This window comes from Anguilla rostrata, chromosome 12 (genome assembly GCF_018555375.3).
Source record: "Anguilla rostrata isolate EN2019 chromosome 12, ASM1855537v3, whole genome shotgun sequence".
In the NCBI taxonomy this organism is placed as follows: Eukaryota; Metazoa; Chordata; class Actinopteri; order Anguilliformes; family Anguillidae; genus Anguilla; species Anguilla rostrata.
The window spans coordinates 36,231,819-36,256,121 of NC_057944.1; the positions used below are offsets into that span (position 1 = coordinate 36,231,819).

General features: G+C 48.1%; 1 protein-coding gene across 1 annotated transcript in view; it reads right to left on the reverse strand.

Annotated features, from left to right (window-relative positions):
* The window catches only part of robo1 (roundabout, axon guidance receptor, homolog 1 (Drosophila)), a 434,162-nt gene that overhangs the window by 210,530 nt on the left and 199,329 nt on the right, over window positions 1-24,303 (reverse strand). Inside the window, exon 4 of the mRNA XM_064301511.1 lies at window positions 22,232-22,318. Coding sequence (XP_064157581.1) covers window positions 22,232-22,318 — 87 coding nt within the window. The remainder of the gene's footprint in view (window positions 1-22,231; window positions 22,319-24,303) is intronic.

Sequence of the window (24,303 nt, forward strand, 5' to 3'; positions counted from 1 at the left end):
CCCTACCGTCGGTAAACAAGCAGACCGCTGAGAGAGACAAACGCACGCACGCACGCACGCACGCTCACGGTGGATCACGTGCCCTCTCTTCACTGCGTTCACCACGGTCATACCATAGAATGAATAAGCTACACAGGTTGCAGTTCACCGTTCGTTGAATTCACTACGGTCATACCATAGAATGAATAAGCTACACAGGTTGCAGTTCACCGTTTGTTGAATTCACTACGGTCATACCATAGAATGAAAGAGCTACACAGGTTGCAGTTCACTGTTCACTGCATTCACTATGGTCGTACCATAGAATGACTAAGCTATGCAGGTTGTAGTTCACCGTTTACAGCTGTCTTAACGGTCACACCATAGAATGAATACGCTCATGAATAAGGTCATACCATAGAATGAATAAGCTCATGAATAAGGTCACACCATAGAATGAATAAGCTCATGAATAAGGTCACACCATAGAATGAATAAGCTATGCAGGTTTACAGTTGCCTATGCCTGCGCTGCTTCCCACTCGCTCGTGTCATCAGTACACACACCGAGTGACATCACAGACCCGTCTGACTGCAGTGACTCACCAACCGTCGCCTCTCCGCCAAGGGCGACCTTGATCAGCCCGGCGTTGATGCAGGGAAAATGACACATTTGAGTCGGGAAGGGAGACAGCGGAGCGCTTTTAACAGCCGGGCCAAATCACCTGCCTCCCTGGCGCCTTGCGGGAACATAAAACCAACCACGACAAAGCTCTGCACAAGGACAACAACTCCCAGACAACTCCTAAACCCCCCCCCCCCGTCCCCCGTCCCCCGTCCCCCGTCCCCCGCCCCCCTTCCACCCCTCGCCACCCTCTCCAATGAAACAGAAATAAGCCGTTCGACGTGAGGATATTGAGTTTGCCAACTCACAACCCGCTTCCCCAAAAACCCCTCTGGGAGGATGCAAAAGCAGTCCTTCACACAAGGCCACGGAGATCGCAGGCACTCAAACCACCACAGAAACAGGCCCCTCCAGTAAAACAGGATGAAGCACTTACTGCGGACAAGTTTAGCGCACACAAAAACATCAAAACTACGGCCCGGCCCTCTCCAGGTGGGGCCCTTTCCATCGCAAGGATGCCAAATTAAAAACAAACTGGACTAGACTGTCGAGGCTTCGCACAAGAGCGCCCGGCTGTGTGCGCTGTAAATCACAAAGATCCCCCCGCCATCCACAGGGAGCATAGCTCAAGGACACTTGAAATGAACTTAGTCTTAATCCCCCTCTCTCTCTCTTTCTCTCCCTCTCTCTCTCTCTCTCTCTCTCTCTCTCTCTCTCTCTCTCTCTCTCTCTCTCTGAGTCCTGTTTAGCATTAGCCTCTTGAAGGCTGAAAGAGGAGTGGGTGAGAGAAAGCGAGTGAGCTAGTAGCATTCTGTGAAAGAACAAAGCAACCACGCGCGTTTTGGGAGCAGAGCGTAGCGTTTGATGATTTCGAGAATTAGATTTGAAGATCCCATTATGATTTTTTTTTTTTTACGATGTTCCGCATTCATGAAACATTTCAGAGTAGGACCAGTTGTGCCTATCAACTCGTAATGGGAAGACGAAACAGCTGTCCCCCCATCTACATCCGAGTATTATCCAATGTGAGCTAAAAATCAATCAATCAATCAACCAATCAATCAACCAATCAATCAATCACTCTTTATGAATACAGGCCCTGGAGAGTGAATCAGTAAGACAAAGTGTTCTGGAAGGCCATAGAGTAATACGTACTACTCAACATTTAAGATTCACATGCTCTTACAGACAGTGAATAAACAATAGAGCAGAAAGATTTAGCTCCGAAAACAGATCTGTATTTATTTTACTTACAGAGCAGGTCTGGTGTATTGGTAGATTCTATGGTTATTCTACGGTGCGGTGCTCCTTACTTACTCTGGAAGGTCTGGCTGCACCTGTGTCCCCGGCTGCCGGAGTGTCTCAGAGGGAGGGGGGCGAGGTGTCGCCCCAGCAGGACGGACCCCCGCTGCCGTCTGCACCAGTGAGCCGGGGAGCCGCGGAGCCCCCCGTGGCGGGGCGCCCCGTGGGACCCCCCCTGCGGGAGCCCCAACAGGGCCAGCTCTGCCAGAACGGCGGCCAGGAGAGCGCTCAGCCACATGCCGCCCCGTCCTTCTCCTCCTCCAGCGCCGCGCCCCCAAACCCCGTCTTCACCTGGCCCCGTTCAGCAGGCCTTTCCCCCAGAAACCACGCGCTTCCCAAAATCCGCTTTCTCCGAGCCGCTCCCCCAAAACTACCTCACACAAAGTTCGGTCCAGTCCATTTCACCCCGCTTTTTCCAGAATCTATCGCAGTGGACTTCCACCAAAAAACACCTTTATCTGTGTTCCCACAACAAACCCAAATAAACAAGCGAAATGCCATACGTTTACCCCCAGAACCAATTTTCCCAGAATCGGCTTTGGCAAGCTTGAGATTACTGGATACCTGTTGGCAAATTTTTAAAAAAGACAGACAGACTGCCACAGCAGTACTGAACCCATGTCTCTGCAAAATTCCCAAACTCCGTGTGAGAACAGAGAAGCCAGGCCCTTCACAATCCAACAGCTTCAACCGAGCCCCCACATCCGCGCCAAGAGAAACGATGGAGAAAATGTCCGCTCGGTACTACGGAGCCTTGCAGCGACGAGAACTGTGATAAACACAAAATACAATGCACAAGTTTGGGAGCCCACTCCCCTTTCAATCTCTGTACCATGACCAAACACCCCCCCCCCACACACACACACACACCCCCCAGTCTTGTTCTTCTCTCCCCTTCCCTTTCTTGCGGATCAATCTTTTTATTTTAATATTCAAAGCGAGCCTGTGTGGACGTTTCATCTTTTCTTGCAATGTTTCTGGGGTAGGAGAAAGATGGGGGAACACTGAAGGCTCCATGCTGAGCGTCTCTTTCAGCCCTGGGGGGGGGGGGACCCCTCACAAAGCCCCAGGCCGACACGGTGCAGGGGTGAGGGGGCCACGCGGGGGAGGGGGCGGGGGGGGCGGTGTGGAGCTCACGGGGGTAAGGGCGCCCACATTTTTTCTCCTTGACTAAGGCTATTTAATGGCTTTCATTCATACTGCACCCCCCTGACAAAACAAAAAAGACATAAAACAAAAACATTCTCCTAAAAAATAGTTGCCCCCCCCACCCGTCCCCTCCGCCCCACCCCAAAGACAAAAACAGCACCACTGCCCACAGTGTAAAAAGAATGTCCTTTCTTTTTTATAAGGGAGAACTACTTCCATGGTTTTTATTTGCTGTCTAAGCTGTCTTGTGGCTGTACTGATAAACCGTTTTGGAGATTTTTTTGGGACAAACACAGATGTTTTTTTTTTTTTTAAGGAGAATGTTTTGTCCACTTGAGGCTGAAGAGACTTGAGTAGCATTGGAAAACACTGAGTCATTAATGTTTTCAGCAAAAAATCATTTATCATCCAAATCCAGACTCCCGTTATTGATTGTGAAATTATGTAATGTGTTTTCAGTCTGCTTAAAAAGCACAGATTTTTTTTCTTATTATTTTTTTTTTTGAGGAAACTGTTCAACAGTCCAGGTCCAGATTGTCCCCAAGCTGTCAAGAAAAGATAAGTCAGAAAGTAAGTGGCGTGCTTATTGCAGTTTTTCTTTCTGCATTTATTGGATTCCTTTCAATGCGGGCCAGTGCCCACACAATCACAAAGCCCACAAGGCATTCACAGTGACATGTGTCTATCTTAGAGCTGTGAACCATAGAGTTTGTGACACCAGCTTGTGCCAGACAGTGAGACAGATCATCTCTGGACCGCTGGTTAAGGGGTTATACCTGAACCTAGTGTCAGACACGGTAGCACAACATCGGGGGGGGGGGGGGGGGGATGGGTGCTGTTGGATTCTTAGTAAAGTCATTCTTACGTTACATTGTAATGAAATGTTCAGTTGCCATTCCGTTTAAAATTTATACCACCAGTTCCGCGATAGAGGATGAATAACGTAATTGCGAAAATAACGGTATTTACCTTAGATAAACATTGTATCCTGTGCCCCCCCCCCTCGTGGTCGTGTGGCCCCCCCTAGCGGTTGTGGCCCTAAACAATCGCATAGACCGTTTATGCCACGGGCCGGCCCTGACAACATCTCCTAGAGGGGTGCGGGGAGAAATTCCTAGAGGGCTGCTCCTTTTCTTTTGGGCTCCAGTCAGGGTTTACAGTCAGGAGGCTCTCAGGGCTGCAGAGTCTCACCATGTACAGCCATGCACACCTGAGATTTACAGGTAATCAGCCCAGGTATGCCTGGACATCTTCCTCAGGCCAACCATGAGCCTATGGCTCCAGGGGAGAGACTTTCATTTTGTCTGTCCTTCTATCATGTCATCTTCATTTAGAACCAGAATTCATCCTTTAAAATATTAAAAAGAGTGAAATATACATACTTTTAGGCAATATTTTAAGGCAAGGTCATTGAACTCTAGCTAGAGTTACACCAGGTAAATTGACTGACATAGCTCTGCTGATGGCACTAATACTTGCTCAATGACTGAAGTCATTCAAGAGCTGTGAAACGGGAGAATTCTCACTTGTGCACATTAATCTTCATCTAACTGTTTGTCAGCGTTAGCACACGCAGCGTATCCCAGCTGAGTGAGGCTTTCCTGCCTCTCTAAGTGGTTGCTGAGCGATGGCCTGCCACAGGAAACAGATAAGAGGAACCACACCACAGCTCAAGGTGATACGAGTCGGACGACTCCTGGACTCGAACTGGCAAACACCCACACCGGAGGGGCAGAGCCCAGTTTGCGAAAGCGCGGATTCCACCGGGCGTGACAGCTCCTCGGAGTGAGCTTGTGAGACAGGAAGCTGGCCTCACATGGGGGGGGGGAGGAGATGAGAGGAGAAGAGAGGAGGAGAGTAGAGGAGAGGGAAGAGAGGAGAGGGAGAGGGAGAGAGGAAGAGAGGGAGGAGAGGAGAGAGGAGAGGAAGAGAGGAGAGGGAAGGAGAGGAGAGGAGAGGAGAGGAAAGGAGAGAGGAAGGGAGAGGGGAGGAAAGGAGGGGAAGGGAGAGGAGAGAGGAAGGGAGAGGGGAGGAGAGGAGAGGAGAGGAGAGGGGAGGAGAGGAGAGGAGAGGAGAAGAGGAGGAGGAAGAGAGGAGAGGAGAGGGAAGAGAGGAGAGGGGAAGGGAGAGGAAAGGAGAGGAGAGAAGAGGAAAGGAGAGGAGGGGAGAGGAGAAAAGCCCAGCCCTGTCTGAGACAAAGTACTTCTGCTCAGAGGGAGACGACCCGGCATCCTGGGGAAGCCACAAATCACAGCCGCAACACTTCAGCCGCAGCGATTGGCCGTAAATCATCCAATCGCCAGGGCGGAGGCCCGAGGGCGGGGCAAGAGCTCAAGGAACATCTCGTAATGCCGGCCCCCGCCGCGGACCCTCGCCCCGAAAAACCCGCCCCTGACCAGCGGCACCCAGCCGTGCCGTAACTCACGGAACGCACGGCTCCATAAACCGCTCTGCACCGAGGGGAGAGTACACAGGAACTGCTCCTCCACACGGAGACGGGGTCCATTTACTGTGGAGCTAGGAAGGGAGCCCCCAAATGAACCGGTCTTTCACCACCAGGCAACGGCTTCATGAACCCTCCACACTAAATCATACTGTAAGTTCTTCACAGAAGAGATGGTGCCTGTTAACTGTAATTCCTCAAAGAGAGGAAACAAAATATCTTTATTTTTTTTAAATAAATACATAGAACGAATGCTCTACGAACTGACTGCTCCTCACTGTAGAAACTAGCTTAGTACACTGTTTTTCATCACAGGAAAGACTGACATTAACTGTTAACCTGACAAACAAGAACTAAACTAGGTCTTCCTCACTCCTGAGAGATTTTCATTGACTCAAACATTTCATCAACCACAAGGCTCCAACTTCAAGTCAAATTATTGTGCATTTAAATGCCATTCTTGTTATTCTGCAAGACTCTATTAGGCAGACTTGAAAGCATTCTATGTGGAGATACTGTACAATAAGCTTTTTGTACTTTCTATGATATCATCATACGTTTTGTGGATGCCAGAATATACACTACAGTTTGCATAGAAACTCTGGAGAAAGGCGTTAGTGCTTTTCCAAGAATGCTTCGGAATTACCCGGCAAAAGCCTGCCAATCTCAGACATGAGTTTATGCAACATTATGATCGATACATACAAAAAATAAAAAAATATTGGCTGAAAAAGAAAAGAAATGAAAATGCACTGAAGTGTTTACTGCCAACACTAACAGACTAACAGAGGACCCTGTCCATCTCTCTCTCTTTTCTTTTTCCTGCCTGTATCAGACCACTACTCTTCCCTCTGCACAGTTATGTCCGAAAGACAAGGAAAGAGAACAGCATTTAACACAGACCATACACAATACACTGCCCAAATGTGTCATCAGTCACGAAAAGATGAATTTAAAGGTTATGTATTTGTCAGTATAAAATTATGACTTCATCGTGAAGGCGAGAGAGAAAGTAAAGCTAGGCAGCTAGCAACGGGCGCATTCAAACGGCATGTATTTTAGGCAGCTGAAAAGCACTGAAAGTTATGAATACTTCAGTCCATGGCAGAGGGGCCCGTTGTCTAAATAATGCAGCGAGAAATATTTGAAGTGTTGCGCGTCGTCATGGCAACCCTCGCAAAAGAATGCGTTTGAACTGAATCAAATGGGACTGAATGCATTCGGTTAGCAGCAGACAGCACTGGCCAAAAAAGGTAGAAATTTAATTCTGAAATCAACCACTCTTTCAGTCTACTATTCCTCACTAACCTCAGCCCAGGTTATTGAAACCCTTACCTGAACACATTACTGTGAGCGGGACAATGTTATCTGGGGGGGGTGGGGGGGGGGGGGGGGGCTGATGCATTCCTACAGCCTAACTAAATCACTAGGATTTATTTAGGCTGTAAGAGAGCCCTGTCAGGGCCACTAAAATCAGGAATGAGAGATCACCCCCGTCCTCCGTTCACACAAACGCACAGGCCACCGGGACCTGGGTCAGGATGATCCCGCAGTCAGACTGAGGTGGGGTGAGTGTCGACGCTCGGCTCTGTTGACTCGGATGCACCGGTACCGGACAGATGGACTGGGAGTGAGTCAGTAAGTGCCGTGCTGTACTCTGGCTTGATTGCTTAGAAGCAGAGAACTAGTGACTGCCAGGCCAGATCACCATGCAGCTTATTCTCAATGGATAACTTCCTGGCCCGCTCTACTGTACTCTACTTGTCATAGGGAAGGAATGTTTCTTATGAATGGCCATCTGGACTCAAGCCCAGCCCAGATACGTGGTGCCCCCCCCCTTCACAATCAAAAATAAACAGTCCAAATGAGCCAGAAATGTTGTAATTGAACGAAGGAAAAAGAAAGGCTTTGTTCCGATACAGAAAAAGAGGGGAAATGGGGGGATGAGGGAGGGGGAGGAAACCCAGAAAGGGAGACGTGGAGGAGAAAGGGGCGATGCACACAATGAGCGCTCAGTGAGTGCCATTCATCCTCCTCGCCATAGTCCGCTTGTAACACTTTCAGACAAGATAAAAGAGACATAGTTTCTCAGAGAGAGAGAGAGAGAGGGAGGGAGGGAGCGATGGAGAGAGAGGGAGGGAGGGAAAGAGAGAGTGAGTTAGAAAGAGAGGGGGGAGGGAGAGAGCGGGAGAGAGAGAGAGATGGCTAACTAAATGAAATAAGTTTCTATTTTGTCATTCAGGGAGTGCCCCCATGCGTGACACTGCTGTGACAGAAGGAGAGAAAGCAGATGGTGAGAGAGAAAGATACAGGGAGAGGAGAGAGAGAGGGAGGGAGAGGAGAGAGAGACAGGGAGAGGAGAGAGAGAGACGGGGAGAGGAGAGAGAGACAGGGAGGGAAAAGAGAAAAAGAGATGGGAGAGGACAGAGAAAAAGAGAGGGAGAGGACAGAGAGAACAAGAGACAGGGAGAGAGGGAGAGAACAGAGAGAAAGAAATGGGGAGAGGACAGAGAAAAAGAGATGGGGAAAGGACAGAGAGAAAGAGACGGGGAGAGGACAGAGAGAAAAAGAGACAGGGAGAGAACAGAGAGAAAGAGATGGGGAGAGAACAGAGAGAAAGAGATGGGGAGAGGGAAGAGAGAAAGAGAAGACAAGCGGCTTACAAGAGCTTCAACATAGACAGTGGCCAGGAAACGAGACCAAAAGAGGCAGGACGGAGTGCTATGCGTGAGACAGCCTTTCAGCACCCGCAGAGTCGCCCCTCAATCCCAGAGCCTTACAACGGGCCGCGCGTTAGCATCTGTGCGGCGCGAACACCGCAGAGGATTATGGGATACGACGGCTTTGGGAGCAAGAGATTCTGAAGGGGGAACGAGGTACGCTGCACAGAGAGTTATTACATTACATTACAGGCATTTAGCAGACGCTCTTATCCAGAGCGACTTACACAACTTTTTACATTGTATCCATTTATACAGCTGGATATATACTGAAGCAATGCAGGTTAAGTACCTTGCTCAAGGGCACAACGGCAGTGTCCTTACCTGGGAATCGAACCTGCGACCTTTCGGTTACAAGCCCAGTTCCTTACCCACTGTGCTACACTCCGTCCTTATTAGGGTGTGTTTACACGAGGCAGGTTCAGTGTCACCGCAACGCTACCAAAGCGAGCAGCCTCGCTGCTCTTAATAAGGAGCGCGTTCCCCCCGCCTTGGCTGATCGCCAACGCATCGGGCAGGACGGGAACCCAGGGATGAGCTATTGAGAGGCGTACAGTATGTAAAGCGTTATGAATTTTTCATGCGGCGCGTCTCTGTAGAGACCGAAATTTATGATTCTGGGTTCGGTATTGATATGCACGAGTGGACCAGCCGCTAACAAGGCGCTAAGCAGATTTTTCACAATTAGAGGAAACAAAAGTGCCTAATCTGACTCTCTTTGGGACATTTGCAGCCCCCCCATCCTTTCCGTTACCCTTGTCATATGGCTACCCCCCCCCCCCCATCCCCTCACCCCACCCCCACGCACGCAGAAGTGGCAGGAACAAGTTGCCTTGTGTTTTCGTGCTTAATTGGCTTAATTGGTTTACTGGCTGGAAAGGTTTTAATGAATGGGTTGGGTCGGTGGGGTGGGGGGGGGGGGAGACCACAGAGTAACGAAGCCAAATGATTCCTTTGTCTTCTTCTCAAAGGCCAACCACCCCCACCCTCGCTCCCTCCCCCACTCCCCCCACTTCAGCCTGTCAGAAAACAACAGTGAGTCTTGGGACGTGCCTCCCTCTGTCAGACCTCCTTCACGTTAATCACAGACATGCCCCCAATTCCCACCCCTTGTGCTGGAATAAATGTCACCATATTGCTCGTCTGTTTATTTATTTGTTACGTAGTTACCTTAATCATCCATCTGCTCTGTGAGATGCCTTATACACCCCTGACCTCATCTGTGCACCCTACTATATATATTTTTTAATATATATATATTTATATGTAAATCTAAAACTAAAATTAAGCTAAACTAAAACTAAAGCCTTCATCATTACCACTGTCTTTTTCAGTTTGTTAAGTTACACAGTTAAATTTTGCAACATGATTTTTGTTTAATCCTTTCCCTGGCAGAGTTGACTGGAAGCCTCGTTAGTGCTATGGGTTTACAATAGAGTAGGATCCTCAGCATCTGCCATATTAAGGCAAAACTATAAACAGCATTACATCTCCTCTCATTCATTATTCACTAAACGCATAATAAGATCATACACACAGATAATCGTATAAACATTTTGCCGTGTATTTGCCAGCATGTAAACTTTGCTGAGTGCAGCTTCATTACTGTTTAGGCCCACTACCAACTGCAAGCAGTTTCAGCCATGAGAACATGAGTCATGGTTTATCTTGGATTTGACTCGCCTTCACGACGGACAAAAGAAATAATCTCATCTAACTTCGAGAGGGATTTATATATTACACCACCTCCCTGGGATCTCTCTGCATGAAGATGGATCTGCACCTGCATGTACCTGAGTTACACTCTGTAACCTACTGAATCTGACTCGCGAACACAAGACCACGAGAAGACTGACAAGGTAAAGAACCATCAAAACGACGGTAATTCTTTTATTTAAGCATAAAGAAAGAACCAAGCTGTCAGGTTTCCCACCAGAAGACTCCATTCAGAAGGGGGGAAAGCGGAGGAGGTTGGGACTCCAGATCTGTGACAGCGCGATGGCAGAAGGGCCCGTTATGGATGCAGAAGCTCCTCTGCAGACAGATCAAACTGCCACCGGGCCCGGCTGTGCTCTGACAGGGCGCTATTTACGCCGCGACGCGGGTTTCCGTGGCGATTGCACCGCGCCGATGCATCCGTGTGCGCATTTGCTTTGCCGCCACGGCCGCCCGGCTCTCATCCCTCCTCTCTCTCTCACTCCCAACATATATCCCTCTCTTACTCTCTCTCTCTCTCACTCTCCCTCCCTCTCTCTCACTCTCTCTCTCTCTCTCTCTCACTCTCCCCTCCTCCCTCTCTCTCTCTCCCTCCCTCTCTCCCCTCCTCCTCCCTCTCAATTCAATTCAATTCAATTCAATTCAATTCAATTCAATTCAATTCAATTCAATTCAATTCAATAAGCTTTATTGGCATGGTAAGGGTACACTTACATTGCCAAAGCATTCACTCACATGACAAATATAACAGACAGGCAATAACAATTTAACTACAATAAACAGAAAAAATATAAAATCCAGACAATCCACAGAAATAAAATTATATATCGAGAACATAACACATACAAAGTGTCAATTAACTATAATAATGTTACTTTTCTGGTGTCAATGTTACTCCCTGTCCCTCAGTTTGTGGCAAGTGGCAATGTATTGTGCTGCCAAATCTACACATTCCCTTCTTTCTCCCAAAAGGAATGGCAGCTTCTCTGTCTCTGAGTGCATCTCAAATTGTGGGCAGATTTTTTTCATTTTTAGGAAGAACAGTGACCTTGTCTCTCTGTATTTCTCACATTTTGTGAGGAAATGAAGCTCTGTCTCCACCTCTTCAGTGTCGCAAAGTGAGCACAACCTGTCCTCTCTGGGCAGCCAGGTCTGCCGGTGTCTACCTGTCTCGATAGCCAGGTTGTGTTCACTGAGTCTATATCTTGTCAATATTTTCCTAGTTTTTGAATCTTTCACTGTGGTCAGGTAATCTGCCACAGTGTACTCTCTTTTTAGGGCCCGATAGCATTCTAATTTGCTTTGTGTTTTTGTTTGTGTGTCCCAATAGGTGATGTAATTTTCTTTATGTTTTGCTATAATTTGGTTGACTCTAATTGTTTGTATGTTGCTGTCTTGAGGCTGCTTTGTGTTAGTAGGGGTTAATGAACTAAGCTTCAAGACTAGCTGGCTGAGGGGACTCTTCTTTGGGCTCATCTCTTGGTATTTCAGGGCCTCTCTCTCTCACTCTCCCCTCCTCCCTCTCTCTCCCCTCCTCCCTCCCTCCTTTCTCTCTCTCTCACTCTCTCTCTCCTCCCCTCCTCCCTCCTCTCTCTCTCCCCTCCTCCCTCACTCTCTCACTCTCCCCTTCCCTCTCTCTCCCTCTCTCTCTCTCAACACTCCTGCGGCGATCACCCCGTAAATTCTCCCGGCAGCGCTAACCTCCTGGGAAGCCTATGACATCGCTCAGGCTCTGACTGAAGGCTCTACCTTCAGAAAACTACCCCGTATGCGTCTGAGCAACAAGGCAGAGCGGGCAGACACACAGCGGTCAGACAAAAGCCAATCGCTATCAGAGCCACACCCTTCTGCTCAGAGCACCTACATATCACCTCAGGGCTCAACGTACGCCTGTCCAGGATAAGGGCACGACGTAGAGGACAGGAACGTCGAAAAATAAACGCTTTCACGTCGCTCGTCTCCAGCACGACCAGACGAATGTGAACCGTTAGCAGAGCAGTTATCCCTGTGTACGGCCGGGTCCTTGAGTCACTGATTTGAGACCATTCAAGTGTTTAAACAATGGTGTGTTTATGGGCCATCTGTCTGGACTTGTCACATGATCATTTGCTATGAGCTCATTGGTTAAGCCTGACCACTTGGAGACTGACGCTCTGGCCTGCCCAACCTGTTCAAAGGTTCACAGTCAAAGTCCGACATTCTGAGAACTGACCTGTCAGACTCCACTCAGTGTCTGCATCCATTCAATCACCACTATCAGCCACTTAAAGATAGATCAGTAGATAAGATAAAGCAGCCATTCTGCACATGACCTTTTTCAGAAACCTCTGACACCTGAATGCACTTTTCACCAGAACATGCCTTTCATACAATAAAAATAAAAACATCGCATATGAACACGATACCACCGAAATGCAATGGTTCATACGCTCGTCTTAAAACCGAAAACTTTATTCGTGGATATGACCTGAAGGATGGTTACATTCAAGGCCAAAGTCGTGGCCGTTGTTTTCTTTGCCTAACGCCAGGCGATACTCCACAGAGGCCTGGCCCTCAACGTTCCCACACCTCCAGCAGTCACGGCGAGAGCCGGTGTGAGGGGGAATTCCTCGGTCCCGCATCGCGGACACCGCTCCTTCTCAGGGGGCCCCCGAGGATTAAGAACACAAAGACAGCGAAAAGTATTCCCCGTTTCCTAACTCCAACCCCTCTCTCCCTCTCTCTCCCTCTCTCCCTCTCTCCCTCTCTCCCTCTCTCCCTCTCTCTCTCTCTCTCTCTCTCTCTCTCTCTCTCTCTCTCCCTCTCTCCCTCTCCCTCCTCTCCTCTCTCCCTCTCCCTCTCTCCCTCTCTCTCTCTCTCTCCTCTCTCCCTCTCCCTCTCTCCCTCTCTCCCTCTCTCTCTCTCTCCCTCTTCCTCGGACAACGTCGGCTGCCAAAACGAACGCTCGCGCGGACGAACGTGACGATCGTGATCGATGGGCCCTCAGGCGACGCTGACCTCAATCGCGTGCCAACGAAGAAAGAAATAAGAAGAGAGAAACATTTTCCCGGAGCAGGTGCTGTGTAGATCTACCGCACGGATTCGATTACTCGGCTGTTTTTTCGGTCTTGGGCTCCCGCCAGTACTAGACGGAGCCGGTGTCCCCTTCTGAACCTCTCGCAAAAGCCGACGGCTAATCTGTTGCTAACAAAACTCTTTAAGTTTTTACAGAGATGAACTTTGTTTGTTATGTCCTGATGAGTAAAAGTTAGCAGTTATTCAAATAATCTTTCTGGACGTTTCTCCCATTTTACTTTTTTTCCCTCAGTGTTACAGTCTGTATGGATTTCTTTGCTGGGCTGTCTGCTTATGCAAGACGTATCTAAATGAACGGCACCTCATCCCAGTGATTAGGCCTACTGGCGTTCATGACCTGGGTGAGGTAAGCTTGGGTGTAATGCAGATTTACTCCATAGCTCTCCAGCATAGTAACAATTTGGCCCAAAGCATTTTTAATGTCTTACAGGTCCACCCAGAAAAAAACTAAATCAAGATTGCATTGTCTGCATTTTTTACTGCCTCTGACTGAGAAAGTCCTTGTTCGGAGTTCCTGGAAAACATGTGTCTCGCATCTGAAACTAACTGTTCTAATGTGAAATTATTCAGACTCTCGTTTGTCTGAGAGATTCCGTCTGAAACCCATTTTACCATTTCTACAAGGGGAGTCTGCTTAACTGGCTATCTGCTTCCAGGCTACCTCAGCAGAATTGCTAAAGAAAGAAAACACACACTTCCAGCCCAATTTGATCTTTTTTTTTTACCTGAAGGGGAGCTTTGTTATATACATTATTTTATGTTATATACATTACAAATATGTGAAGCAGCGGGATAGTCAAAAGTTAACATTGTTTGTATACTTTACCCATGAGTCGACCACTGACCAACTTTCTATTTGAACATGTTACCCTTTGAATGCAAGTTAACTCTCCTCATTGATGAAACAGGGAATGATTTTGATATATTGAACTGTTCGCTTCAGTCAAAGTCTTCCAATTCAACTTTGTTTTACTGTTCGGACAACCAAAGCAGCAGTCCAAAATCTGTATTCACATATAATATAATTACCTTAATACGGTTCAGAAAAAATGTAGACTTTATTTATAGACCTTCACTTGAGTTTATTTGACTTATTTCACTGAGAGAGAATAACGCAAGTTACCGAAATAAATATCATAATAAATTAAAACTATAATTACACACTACAATAGTAACATGGTTACTTTCATGTTACACTTATTTATACTTCTGGTTTACCACACATAACACGCGGCTTTTACTTAAATCCTGCAATTTATTTTTTCCATGGCAGACATTTTAGAAATGCCGGGCTTGTTGAGTGGTTCTCTTACCTCTCCAAAGTACACTGTATTTGCCTTGGAATGCGTCATGGAAACATGCCCACAAGACAGTTTGCATTGCACTGAAAAGCCTATAGCACTTTACTTTATTTAGGAGCAGAGCTTTAAAACATATTTACAGAAAAACACACAGGACTAACCACAGAGCCACAGAGCTATGTCTATGCGAAGCCACTGATGTCTCACCAAACACTTTCTCCCCCTTTTGTGTCCGTAATGGTTCTCCGAGTGAACATAAAATGAACGCCAAATATGTCATTAGCTCTTTCAGTGGAAGTGGTACGGAACTGACAAATCGGCGCGAGACAAAGGCTCCGTATTCCCCGGCTTAGAGTTACTCCCCGCTATATTGCGTGCCTTTTGTCGTCAAATTGGGCTATCAAAATGCGCGCGGTTGACAGTCATGAAGAAGCCATATGGACATCCAGGCAAAGGGCACAATGGCAGGCGTTAGGCTCGCCCCTCCCTTTCACCGAAAGAGTGCGGCGGGGTAGGTCGTTTCGCAATTCAGCCAGAAAGACGTGATTACCCCAGAGTCTCTGTCTTTGGGAAAAAGGGACGGGACGGGGTCTGGAAGGGGGCTTAACGGGACAGCCCGGGGAGGGAGGGAGGTGCCGGGTTTTTTAGGCTATTCTCTCTAAGGGGAACTGGAGAAACAGCAGACCCCGGGTTTGGATTTCTGCTTTCCCTGATGATAATCATAACAGCAATCAGGGGGTAATCTGATTAAATGGCTGACCAAATGCCTGAATGTAGATGGGGATCTTATTCACTTACGGTACACCTGCGCTGCAGATCAGACGTGGGATCGGCCAAACGCCCTCGCCCATTTCCAGGGGCCTCAGCTACGAATTCTCAGGCCCAGGGCAAAATATTGGGCCCAGGACAAAAAAAAAAATTCTTTCACCCCATATCCTGTATCACCCTCCCTCGGGCCGGGGCTCAGGACAAAGTGTCCCAGAGTTGCAGCCCCCACCCCCCATTTGCAGTCCTCTCTATTTCTTTGTTTCCCCCTCTCTCTCTCAGCCACTCTTTCTTTCTATCTCTCCTCAGCACAGTGTCCCCTTTTGGGCTCTCTCCTCAGCACAGTGTCCCTTTTGGGCTCTCTCCTCAGCACAGTGTCCCTTTGGGCTCTCTCCTCAGCACAGTGTCCCTTTTGGGCTCTCTCCTCAGCACAGTGTCCCTTTTGGGCTCTCTCCTCAGCACAGTGTCCCTTTTGGGCTCTCTCCTCAGCACAGTGTCCCTTTTGGGCTCTCTCCTCAGCACAGTGTCCCTTTTGGGCTCTCTCCTCAGCACTGAGAGACTCTCTTCCTGTTAGCACGGGCTAGCAGGCTGATTTTTATTTATTTTGGGAACGCGGTTATTTAAGACGAGAGGATTCAGAGAGGATGAAGGGAAACAGGACAGGCAAAGCGATAAAACATCCGCAGCGGGGCGAGGGGGGCGGGGGGCAGGAGTCATCTTGGGTGACGGCGGTGAAGAATTAGGGGGCAGTTACTCCTCAGGAGAGCTGTCACCTGGATACCCAGCTCTGGAGACGACAGCCGCACTCACTCATTCACTCACTCACTCGCTCGCTCGCTCACTCGCTCGCTCCGCAGGGCGTGCAAGAACACGGTGAGGGTGCCGCTCATGCCGATGGAGCGGAGACTGTGCAGGACGAGTCTGCGTCGGCACAGAGAGAGGGGTAACGTCGAAACGTACCCGAGGCCTCAGAACACAAATAAGAGTCCTCCGTCTATCCCTCTCCCCTACAGGACTGTCGCTGATGAGCAGCTAAGCGCTCAGCGCACCGCACCGGTGATGCGGCACCAGCTCCGCCTCTCCCAAAATTTGCCGATGCCAGCACAGCTCAGGAAGCATCGGGAATGGCTAGGGAAGAGCGGGGGCTCCGACGCAGACCCAAATCCGGCTCGCGCTTGGGTGAGAAGCGTGAGCGTCCCGTCCGAGTGAGAATCCCCCATTCAGGGGAATCGGGACTCTGGATTTGTAAGAACCACTTGCAGTACATGCCAATTCCAATACATACACGCCATGCCAATACATTTCAATTCGTTGAAACACCACCCCCCCCCCCATCCTCGCCATCAGCACATTTCTCTCCCATGATCCTTCACTTCACTATGTGGTCCACACTAAACATTCAGGGGCAGGGGAGAGACGAGGAAGGGAAATATGACAGACAGACTAGACTAGACACGCTTAGCTCATCTGCGCTGGCAAAAAAGCGACCTGCAATCTCACCCCCCCCCCCCTTCCCCAAATAAACTGACATGCCGAACGCAGAGCAAGATTGTTTGTTGTGGTTGCAGTCAGACATGGTGTTTGCAGTTGGCATGGCGATCGGTGATAACAGATGCCTTTAATGTTACAGCACAAGATCTGGGAAGGATACAAAAAAAAAAGAAAAGAAAAAAGAAAACAAATCTTCCTGATTCGGATGTAAGCTCTGCAAAGTAGACGAGTGATTCAAAGGGGTGGAATTGGAATGCTTGACAGCAGCGAGGTCTGGTTGTACTTTTTCATAGATTACCATCTATTTTTATTCTCTGGAGAACACCGCTCCTTTCGGAAATAAATGAGCTCAATCTTATGACCACAGCAAGGTTAAGGTCCACCCGCGGTGAACTTGGAGATGAAGGACGAGCACTCCGGAGCGGAGGAAACGGTCTGAATAGAGATTGCCGGTTTATCTGCTTTCGTGGGGCATCCTCAATGCCATTGCCTCCCGTCTGAGAGAAACGGGAGCAGGGAAACATGGTAAATGGGTGCACAGGAGTGCTCCTTATAGGGCAGTTGTAGGAACCTTCTATTCCCCTGACTCTCCCTCACAGAGAGTCAGTCACAGAGAATGGGACAGCTTTCTACGGCTAATCTGTGTGCTTCAATGCAGCCTGGTACTGCACATTCTGTTTGAGGACATTTTCATTCCTTTCGCATCTTAACACCAACCCTCTGGTGTTCTGGAGGGCTACCACTTAATCAATTGCCACTGTGTTGAAGGCTGCTTTTCGTGAGAACAGCAAGCTCCGAGATGATGAAATCCAAAGAGGTGAGGGGATCCGTTTCGCTGCAGGCTTTGGGGATGTAACTGTTCTTACTTTAACAGATGTGATAGCTTACACAGACTAATCCCTGCGCTCCACCTGGGTTAAGTGGAAGGAATCTCTCTCTCTCAAAATGGAGTTTCTGACCATGAGTCACAGCACTTTGTTCCGTCAGAAGGATGAACGGAGCATTAAGGCACGTTAAAGTTAAATTTCCAGTTCAGCGACCGCGAGCGATCAGTTTAAGCCAGTTTCCATCAGCGGATGGGATTAAACGGCGGGATTAAAGTTGAACTCCTGAAACTGTCCTTGAATCCCGTTAATTAGCGGGCCTTCAAACGCATTTCTCAGTGAAGAAGAGCCTAATATAAATATGCTTTGCCAGCTGTGCCCCTCCTGTGAACCTCAGAAACATTTCAGAAACGCAGAGATCCCCTTAAACTACCCTCCTCCACTTTTCACACAATATAACCTGTTTATATTGAATTTTATACTGTAGTTCTGTGAGATAATTCTGTCCGTACTAAAGTGGAATATTGCCACTGAGTTGTTTTTTGGGGGGTGACAGGGGTGGCATTTCAAATGAAGAACTTTGACTGACCATGAGGGTTGCATTCCCAAATTAAAGCCCCCATGTACACTTGAACAAGATACACTGTGGTATGCATGTAGCTAGATGGCTAAAGAAAATAATAACAATAATAATAATAATAATAATAATAATAATAATAATAATCACTAAATTACTTTACACACAAAAGATTTATTAAAGTGAATGTTTCATTCACAGGCTCAGTGTAATTTAGTGAGAAGGACTGAGTTTGTACACACCAATTAAGTAACACCAGATAATGAACTCTGCTCAGTTTTATTATGATTATTATTATGATTATTATAATAAAACTTGTTTATCTCATTATCTGGTCGTATGCAATTGGTGTGTACGAGCTCTGTCCTTCTCACTGAATCACACTCCCTGGTTCCTCTGAGCCTGTATATTTGGGCGCTGACCCTCTCCCCGGGTGCCTCGCCTCCCACACCAGCACCTCTCCTCCATCACCTGTGATAAAATCGTGTCATAAACACGCTGGCAGCTCATTTGGGCCGGCCCCGGTCCCGGAGCCTGAGTCACTGCGGAGACGGGGGCCTGCGTGAGGTCCCATTAATCACCAGGGGAGACAGGCCTGGAGGTGAGGCATGGGGGGGGGGGGTGCATGGGGGGCAGCCAGAGCAACAACACCACCCCGCAAATATAATCAAGCCAGGGCCATCTCTAATGGGTCCCAGGCCCTGTGTTTGCATACAGACTCGGGCCCGTCACTCAACTTCGCAATTCCTCTTCCCATCATGCAACGGGGGGCTCTTGCCTCAGGAGCAACATGCCCAGTTAATTAAAAAAACAGAGATGGCAATAAAAGCCTCTCCTTTTTTTTTTCCGCCATCCTAAAATTTGAACCCTCTCAGTCCCCCCTGCAGGTGTTCTTCTCTGGAACGACTGGCCCTGGGTTTTTGTTCATAACAAGGACAAGATGTTTATTGCTTTTGGCTCGGAGTTTGAGGGGGGGGGGTTGTGTGGTTCCTGGCTTAGATGCAGGGGGTTGGATGCCTCTTTTAATAATGAAACTGGCAGTTTTTCTGCTCTCAGCATGGCGTAGAACATCCTCGAGCTCTGCGGTGAAACCCTGCGACAGAAGTCTACTGGTGAAACGCAGAATAAAATCAGCCTCAGAATGATAATTAGCTCGATAGCACAAACTATGGCGAATCTGAGACCGGTGCAACGAACTGCTGTTCTAGTATGCCCAAATATCTGCTATTAATAGTCAATTACACACTTATCAATGCTTACCTCTAATGGGCATATAGATCGCATTGAAAAAAGTTGAGTGAACAGATATGAAGTGGAATGCCTGTCAAATTAACTGACAAAACAATACTGAAGCAGTGGATTTTAGTTTTGCAAATTACGTTCTTTTTGTGATTATCATAATTACAAAATTAAAAATGGTGGAGTAGAGTTGTATTGCTAAACTAGCTGCTTCGGTTCTGTTGGCATATGTGGACATTTCAAATACTGTGCCATAAGTTTGTATTCAGAAAGTCTCTCTTGTCAATGAAAGTTATATATTCATATTTGTTCCATAAATTTGACTGGCCTTATACAAAGTAATACAAATCAAAATGGAAAACAATATTTATATAATTGACATCATGCACTGTGTCTTCCAAAAAGATTTCCAGACGCTTTTTGAAGACTTCATTATGTTTCATCATAATAAGCTGACAGTAAATGGTGCAAGATTTGTACTGCCAGCATCACAAGTAATCCCACACTGTAAATATAACTCTTCAAGATAAACACTGCTTTTGATCAACAAACGTAAATATTCAACGCGCGATGACAGCTCTTGCTGTACACACTTCCTCTCTGAAACATGTTTGCCAAGTGATTACCACTAGTAATTGCATGGACTGAGCAATGGGATAATATAATGATAGAACAAGTGATACTGTATAAGCTTGGTATTTTGTGTGAAAGATGGCATGACCCAAAGAAAGAATAGATGAAGCAAAGCAGGTTTGGGTTTGGTTAGTACTAAGTTGCTGCTGGAAGTGGTGTTGGTGGGACAGTAGGGGGCATAAACCCCAATGCCCCGGTGCAATGATGGGGACACTGTGCTGGAGGAGACGGCATCTTTTGGATGAGATATAAAAAGGTCCTGATTCACTGTGATCACTAAAGTCCCCACGACACTTGATGTCCTGGCTAAATTCTCAACCTGGCTCTCTGAACCTGCCAACTAATTTCCCCCCAGGTTTAATAGCTAATAGCTTAATCATTACAGTGTCTTTTCACTGTAATGACTTGAGTTTGAGCAAATGGATAATAATGCAAGCTATTGTTATAATAATAATAATAATAATAATAATAATAATAATAACTGTTGTTGTTGTTGGTAGTGTTGTTGTTATTATTATTATTATCATCATCATGTAGCTCGACATTTACTGAAGGTACTGAATGGTACACCAGCAGTGTTTCACAAATGGGATTAGATCTGGCAACCCTCTGGTGAATGGGTGCCAATCTGCTGTGCATTACATTACAGGCATTTAGCAGACGCTCTTATCCAGAGCGACTTACACAAGTCGCACGCAGCATTTACACTGCATCCATTTATACAGCTGGATATGTACTGAAGCAGTGCAGGTTAAGCGCCTTGCTCAAAGGTACAACAGCAGTGTCCTTACCTGGGAATCGAAACTGTGACATGTTAGGTTACAAGACCAGCTCCTGACCCATGACACTACACTTGGCTATCGCTGTACAGTGACCGAGAGACTCTTTGTCCAGACTATGAATTCGCAATTTGATTTTAACACTTCAGCAGCCTGGGACGTCTTAGTGTGACATGCGCTGTGCACTAGAAAAAAACGACTGATTTATTGTCTTTGATAGTCTTAATTCGGATGACCAATCAGCCTTAACCTATCCCCCTCACGTTTATAGTGTCGACGTTTGGATTATGTTCCTTTTAAGCACTTATAAATACATAAATTGTGAGTAAATTGCTCTCATATCGCTTAGACGTTGTTGAAGGCCCCCATGATTACCCTGCCAGCAGAGATGACAGCCATGATCTGTGATGGCGCGGATCATTCGCAATGCATGAATAACCAAAACCCAGAGCTACGGCAAGAGCTAGGCTACGATACGCCATGCCGTGATATTCACTGCTCGTCCCCAATAAAATAACCTCTCTGACAACTGCCAGTTGACACCAGAGATGCTTTGATGCGAGGCTCAGGGGATGAAATAGCCCCATTGAAAAATTTCAGATGATTAATTTGGTCAGATTTGATCTTTTATCCATGTACGAATGTACATACAAAAATGATATAACAAATACTATATGATACAAGCATAAATGACCTGCTACTCTAATATGGTATTTTCAAACACAGAGAATGGTGCACGTAATACATCTGTCTAATACCTGACAGGCCAGTATATATAGTATGAAACACAGGCGTACTACCTGAGTGGCAGGTATAAAACCCAGAAGAAGAGTGTGTTTCTTTCCCACAGTCAGGGAAACAGGTGCACATCCTGCTCACTCAGACACTGCAGCCAACACTGGCACAATACCAGCCTCCAGAAAGCTTTGCTAACATTTTGATTTGGTTAATGTGGAACCGAAACCCAACAACGCATACAAAATGGATTCCAGTGCCTCCTCTTTCACAGAACCAAAGTCACATTCAGCAACTTCACATACTGATGCTGTAAAAGCCATCCCTTAAGACATGCTGAGATTGTTAGCAGAAATGCCTTCATAAGGAGAGAAAGTGAGAGGGAAATGGAGAGAAGACATAGCGTAGATGAGGGCAGGATAGAGAGAGACAGATAGAGAGATAGAGAAAGAGAGAGAGAAGAGGACATAGTTTAGAGTATGGCAGAATTGAGAGAGACAGAGAGGAAGAGAAAGCGAGAGAAGAGGACAGCCTAGATGAAGACAGGATAGAGACAGAGAGGTAGAGAGAGAAGTGGAAATACCTTAGATGAGGGCAGGAGATAGAGAGAGACAGAGAGGAAGAGAAAGCGAGAGAAGAGGACACAGCCTAGATAAAGACAGGTTAGAGACACAGAGGTAGAGAGAGAAGTGGAAATACCTTAGATTATGGCAGAATAGAGAGAGACAGATAGAGAGAGAGAGAGAGAGAGAAGAGGATGTAGCTTAGATGAGCGCAGGGCAGAAAGATGAATATTAGCAGTGAAGGTCACTTCAGGTGAGAAGTTTGAAGGTGTGAAAGCTGAACCCCCTGCTGATTGGCAGAGAGAGCCACCGGTACCTGTGTAGCCCAGGGAGTTGTCGTCCTCGTGTTCGGAGGTGGGGGCCGGCGTGACCCCCCCGCTGGCCCCGTCCCGCTCCCCGGCGTCTGTCGGAAACAACAGCACAGCGTCTGAGAGCCCGGTCGAACCCTGGCCCGCCCAGGCCCCGCTGCACAGGCAGCAGGACAGCAAGCACAGCAGCAGAGGGGTCCCGTCGCGTCCCCCGAACCCGCGTCGCGGCCTCCAGACGCCGCGCAGCCGCGCCATTGCGTTCACGGGCCCCGACGGGGGGTGTGCCTGACCGGTTTGAGCAGTCTGATTCGCCGAAAGCCTGTCCAAATTCGGGCCGAGCGCGGTCAGCGGCTGTGGACGGGGGCTGCGATCAGTGAGCTCCGAGCGGCTGTCAGTCAAAAAGGACCGAGGGACGACGAGAGAGGACGGAGCGAGATGCAGCCTCTGCCTGCGGCCGGTACACTGACCACAGGAACCAGCGAACAAACGAACGAACAAACGAATGAACAAACCAACGAACGAACGAACAAACAAACGGGCACACAATGCAGCAAGCCTGAGGGCTTCTGTCCTCAGCCTGTGGTCCTGAAGGCAATTGTTGTGCTGTGGGCATGTGTGCAGAAAGCACTCTCTCTCTCTCTCTCTCTCTCCCTCTCTGCCACACTCCTGGGGGGGAGCATATGGGCTGGGTGAAAATGGGAGGGCTGGATATGTGTCCAATAATACAGCTGCCCCCTGCACCCAAACACACACACACACACACACACAAGCACTCACACACACACACACACAACACCACTCCACACACACACACATCACACACACCACACACACACACACACACACGCACACCTCCACACACAACACACCACATACACACACCCACACACACACACATCCACCCCACACACACACACACACCACACACAGCACAGACACACGCACACACACATACCCCACACAGCACAACACACACCCACACACACACACACCACACACACACACACAGCAACACACAACCCACTACACAAACACAAACAAACACTGACGCACACACCACATCACACACAACACACGAAGCACATGGTTAATCAGACTATTGATGAATACTATGCTCTCAAGCAGAGAGGGTGAACAGAGCGAGGGACGGAGGGAGGAGAGGAGCAAAGAGGAGTCTGACGGGCCGGGGTGGGGGGGTGTGGCTGGGGGGGGTGTGGCTGTGGGGGGGGAGAGGAGTTAGGACGGGCCCACAGTGTGCCCTTGATGGCGAGGGACGGGATAAATCAGGCCCCGTCCCGCCCCCTCTCATTGTGGGACGATGATGGGGGTTAATTTGGGCCGGGGGGTTCATGAAAGCCAGCCTAAGGAGACAGATGACAAGCCGCAATCTGCCAGAGGTGTCTGTTCGCACAATGAGGACGGGCACAAGTGGAGACAAACGGCACAAAGACACAATGGCCCCGGGAAGGGCAGCCATCGCTCAGCCGAGCACGGGCGAGATTTAGGGTTCCATTTTCTCTCTCTCTCTCTCTTTCAGCAAAAGCCGAACGAGCTCACAGCCCGCCGCGTGGGGAGGAAAAGCGTTAAATCAACAAGCCGTCGGCGAAGACTCACCTTGGACATCGTCTACGAGCGAGCTCGCACACGGAGCGAGAAGCGCACGCACACAGTTCCTGTCGCGCCGCAAGAACTGTAAAACTCACAGGTTCACAAGCCCCTCGCTGGGAGAGGCCCATTATCGCCTCTTTTCTCTTTTTTATTTACACTCACAAGTGGCAACAACCGACAGCACATTATCAACACCATGAGAAGGACAAGGTCTGGACATGAAGGAAAACAGAAGTGATGAGCCTCGCATACTCTCACACACGCACGCACACGCGCACACACACACACACACACACATGCACGCAAGCACACACGCACACACACACACACACACACACACCACTGTGGACATGTACAAGCAGACACATACGAGATACGGGTGCACACAATGGTGAGACAGCTGGAAAGCTGAATGAGCCTGTCTGTCTGTCTGTCTGTCTGCCCCCAACACATGACCACAGTCCCATTCAGA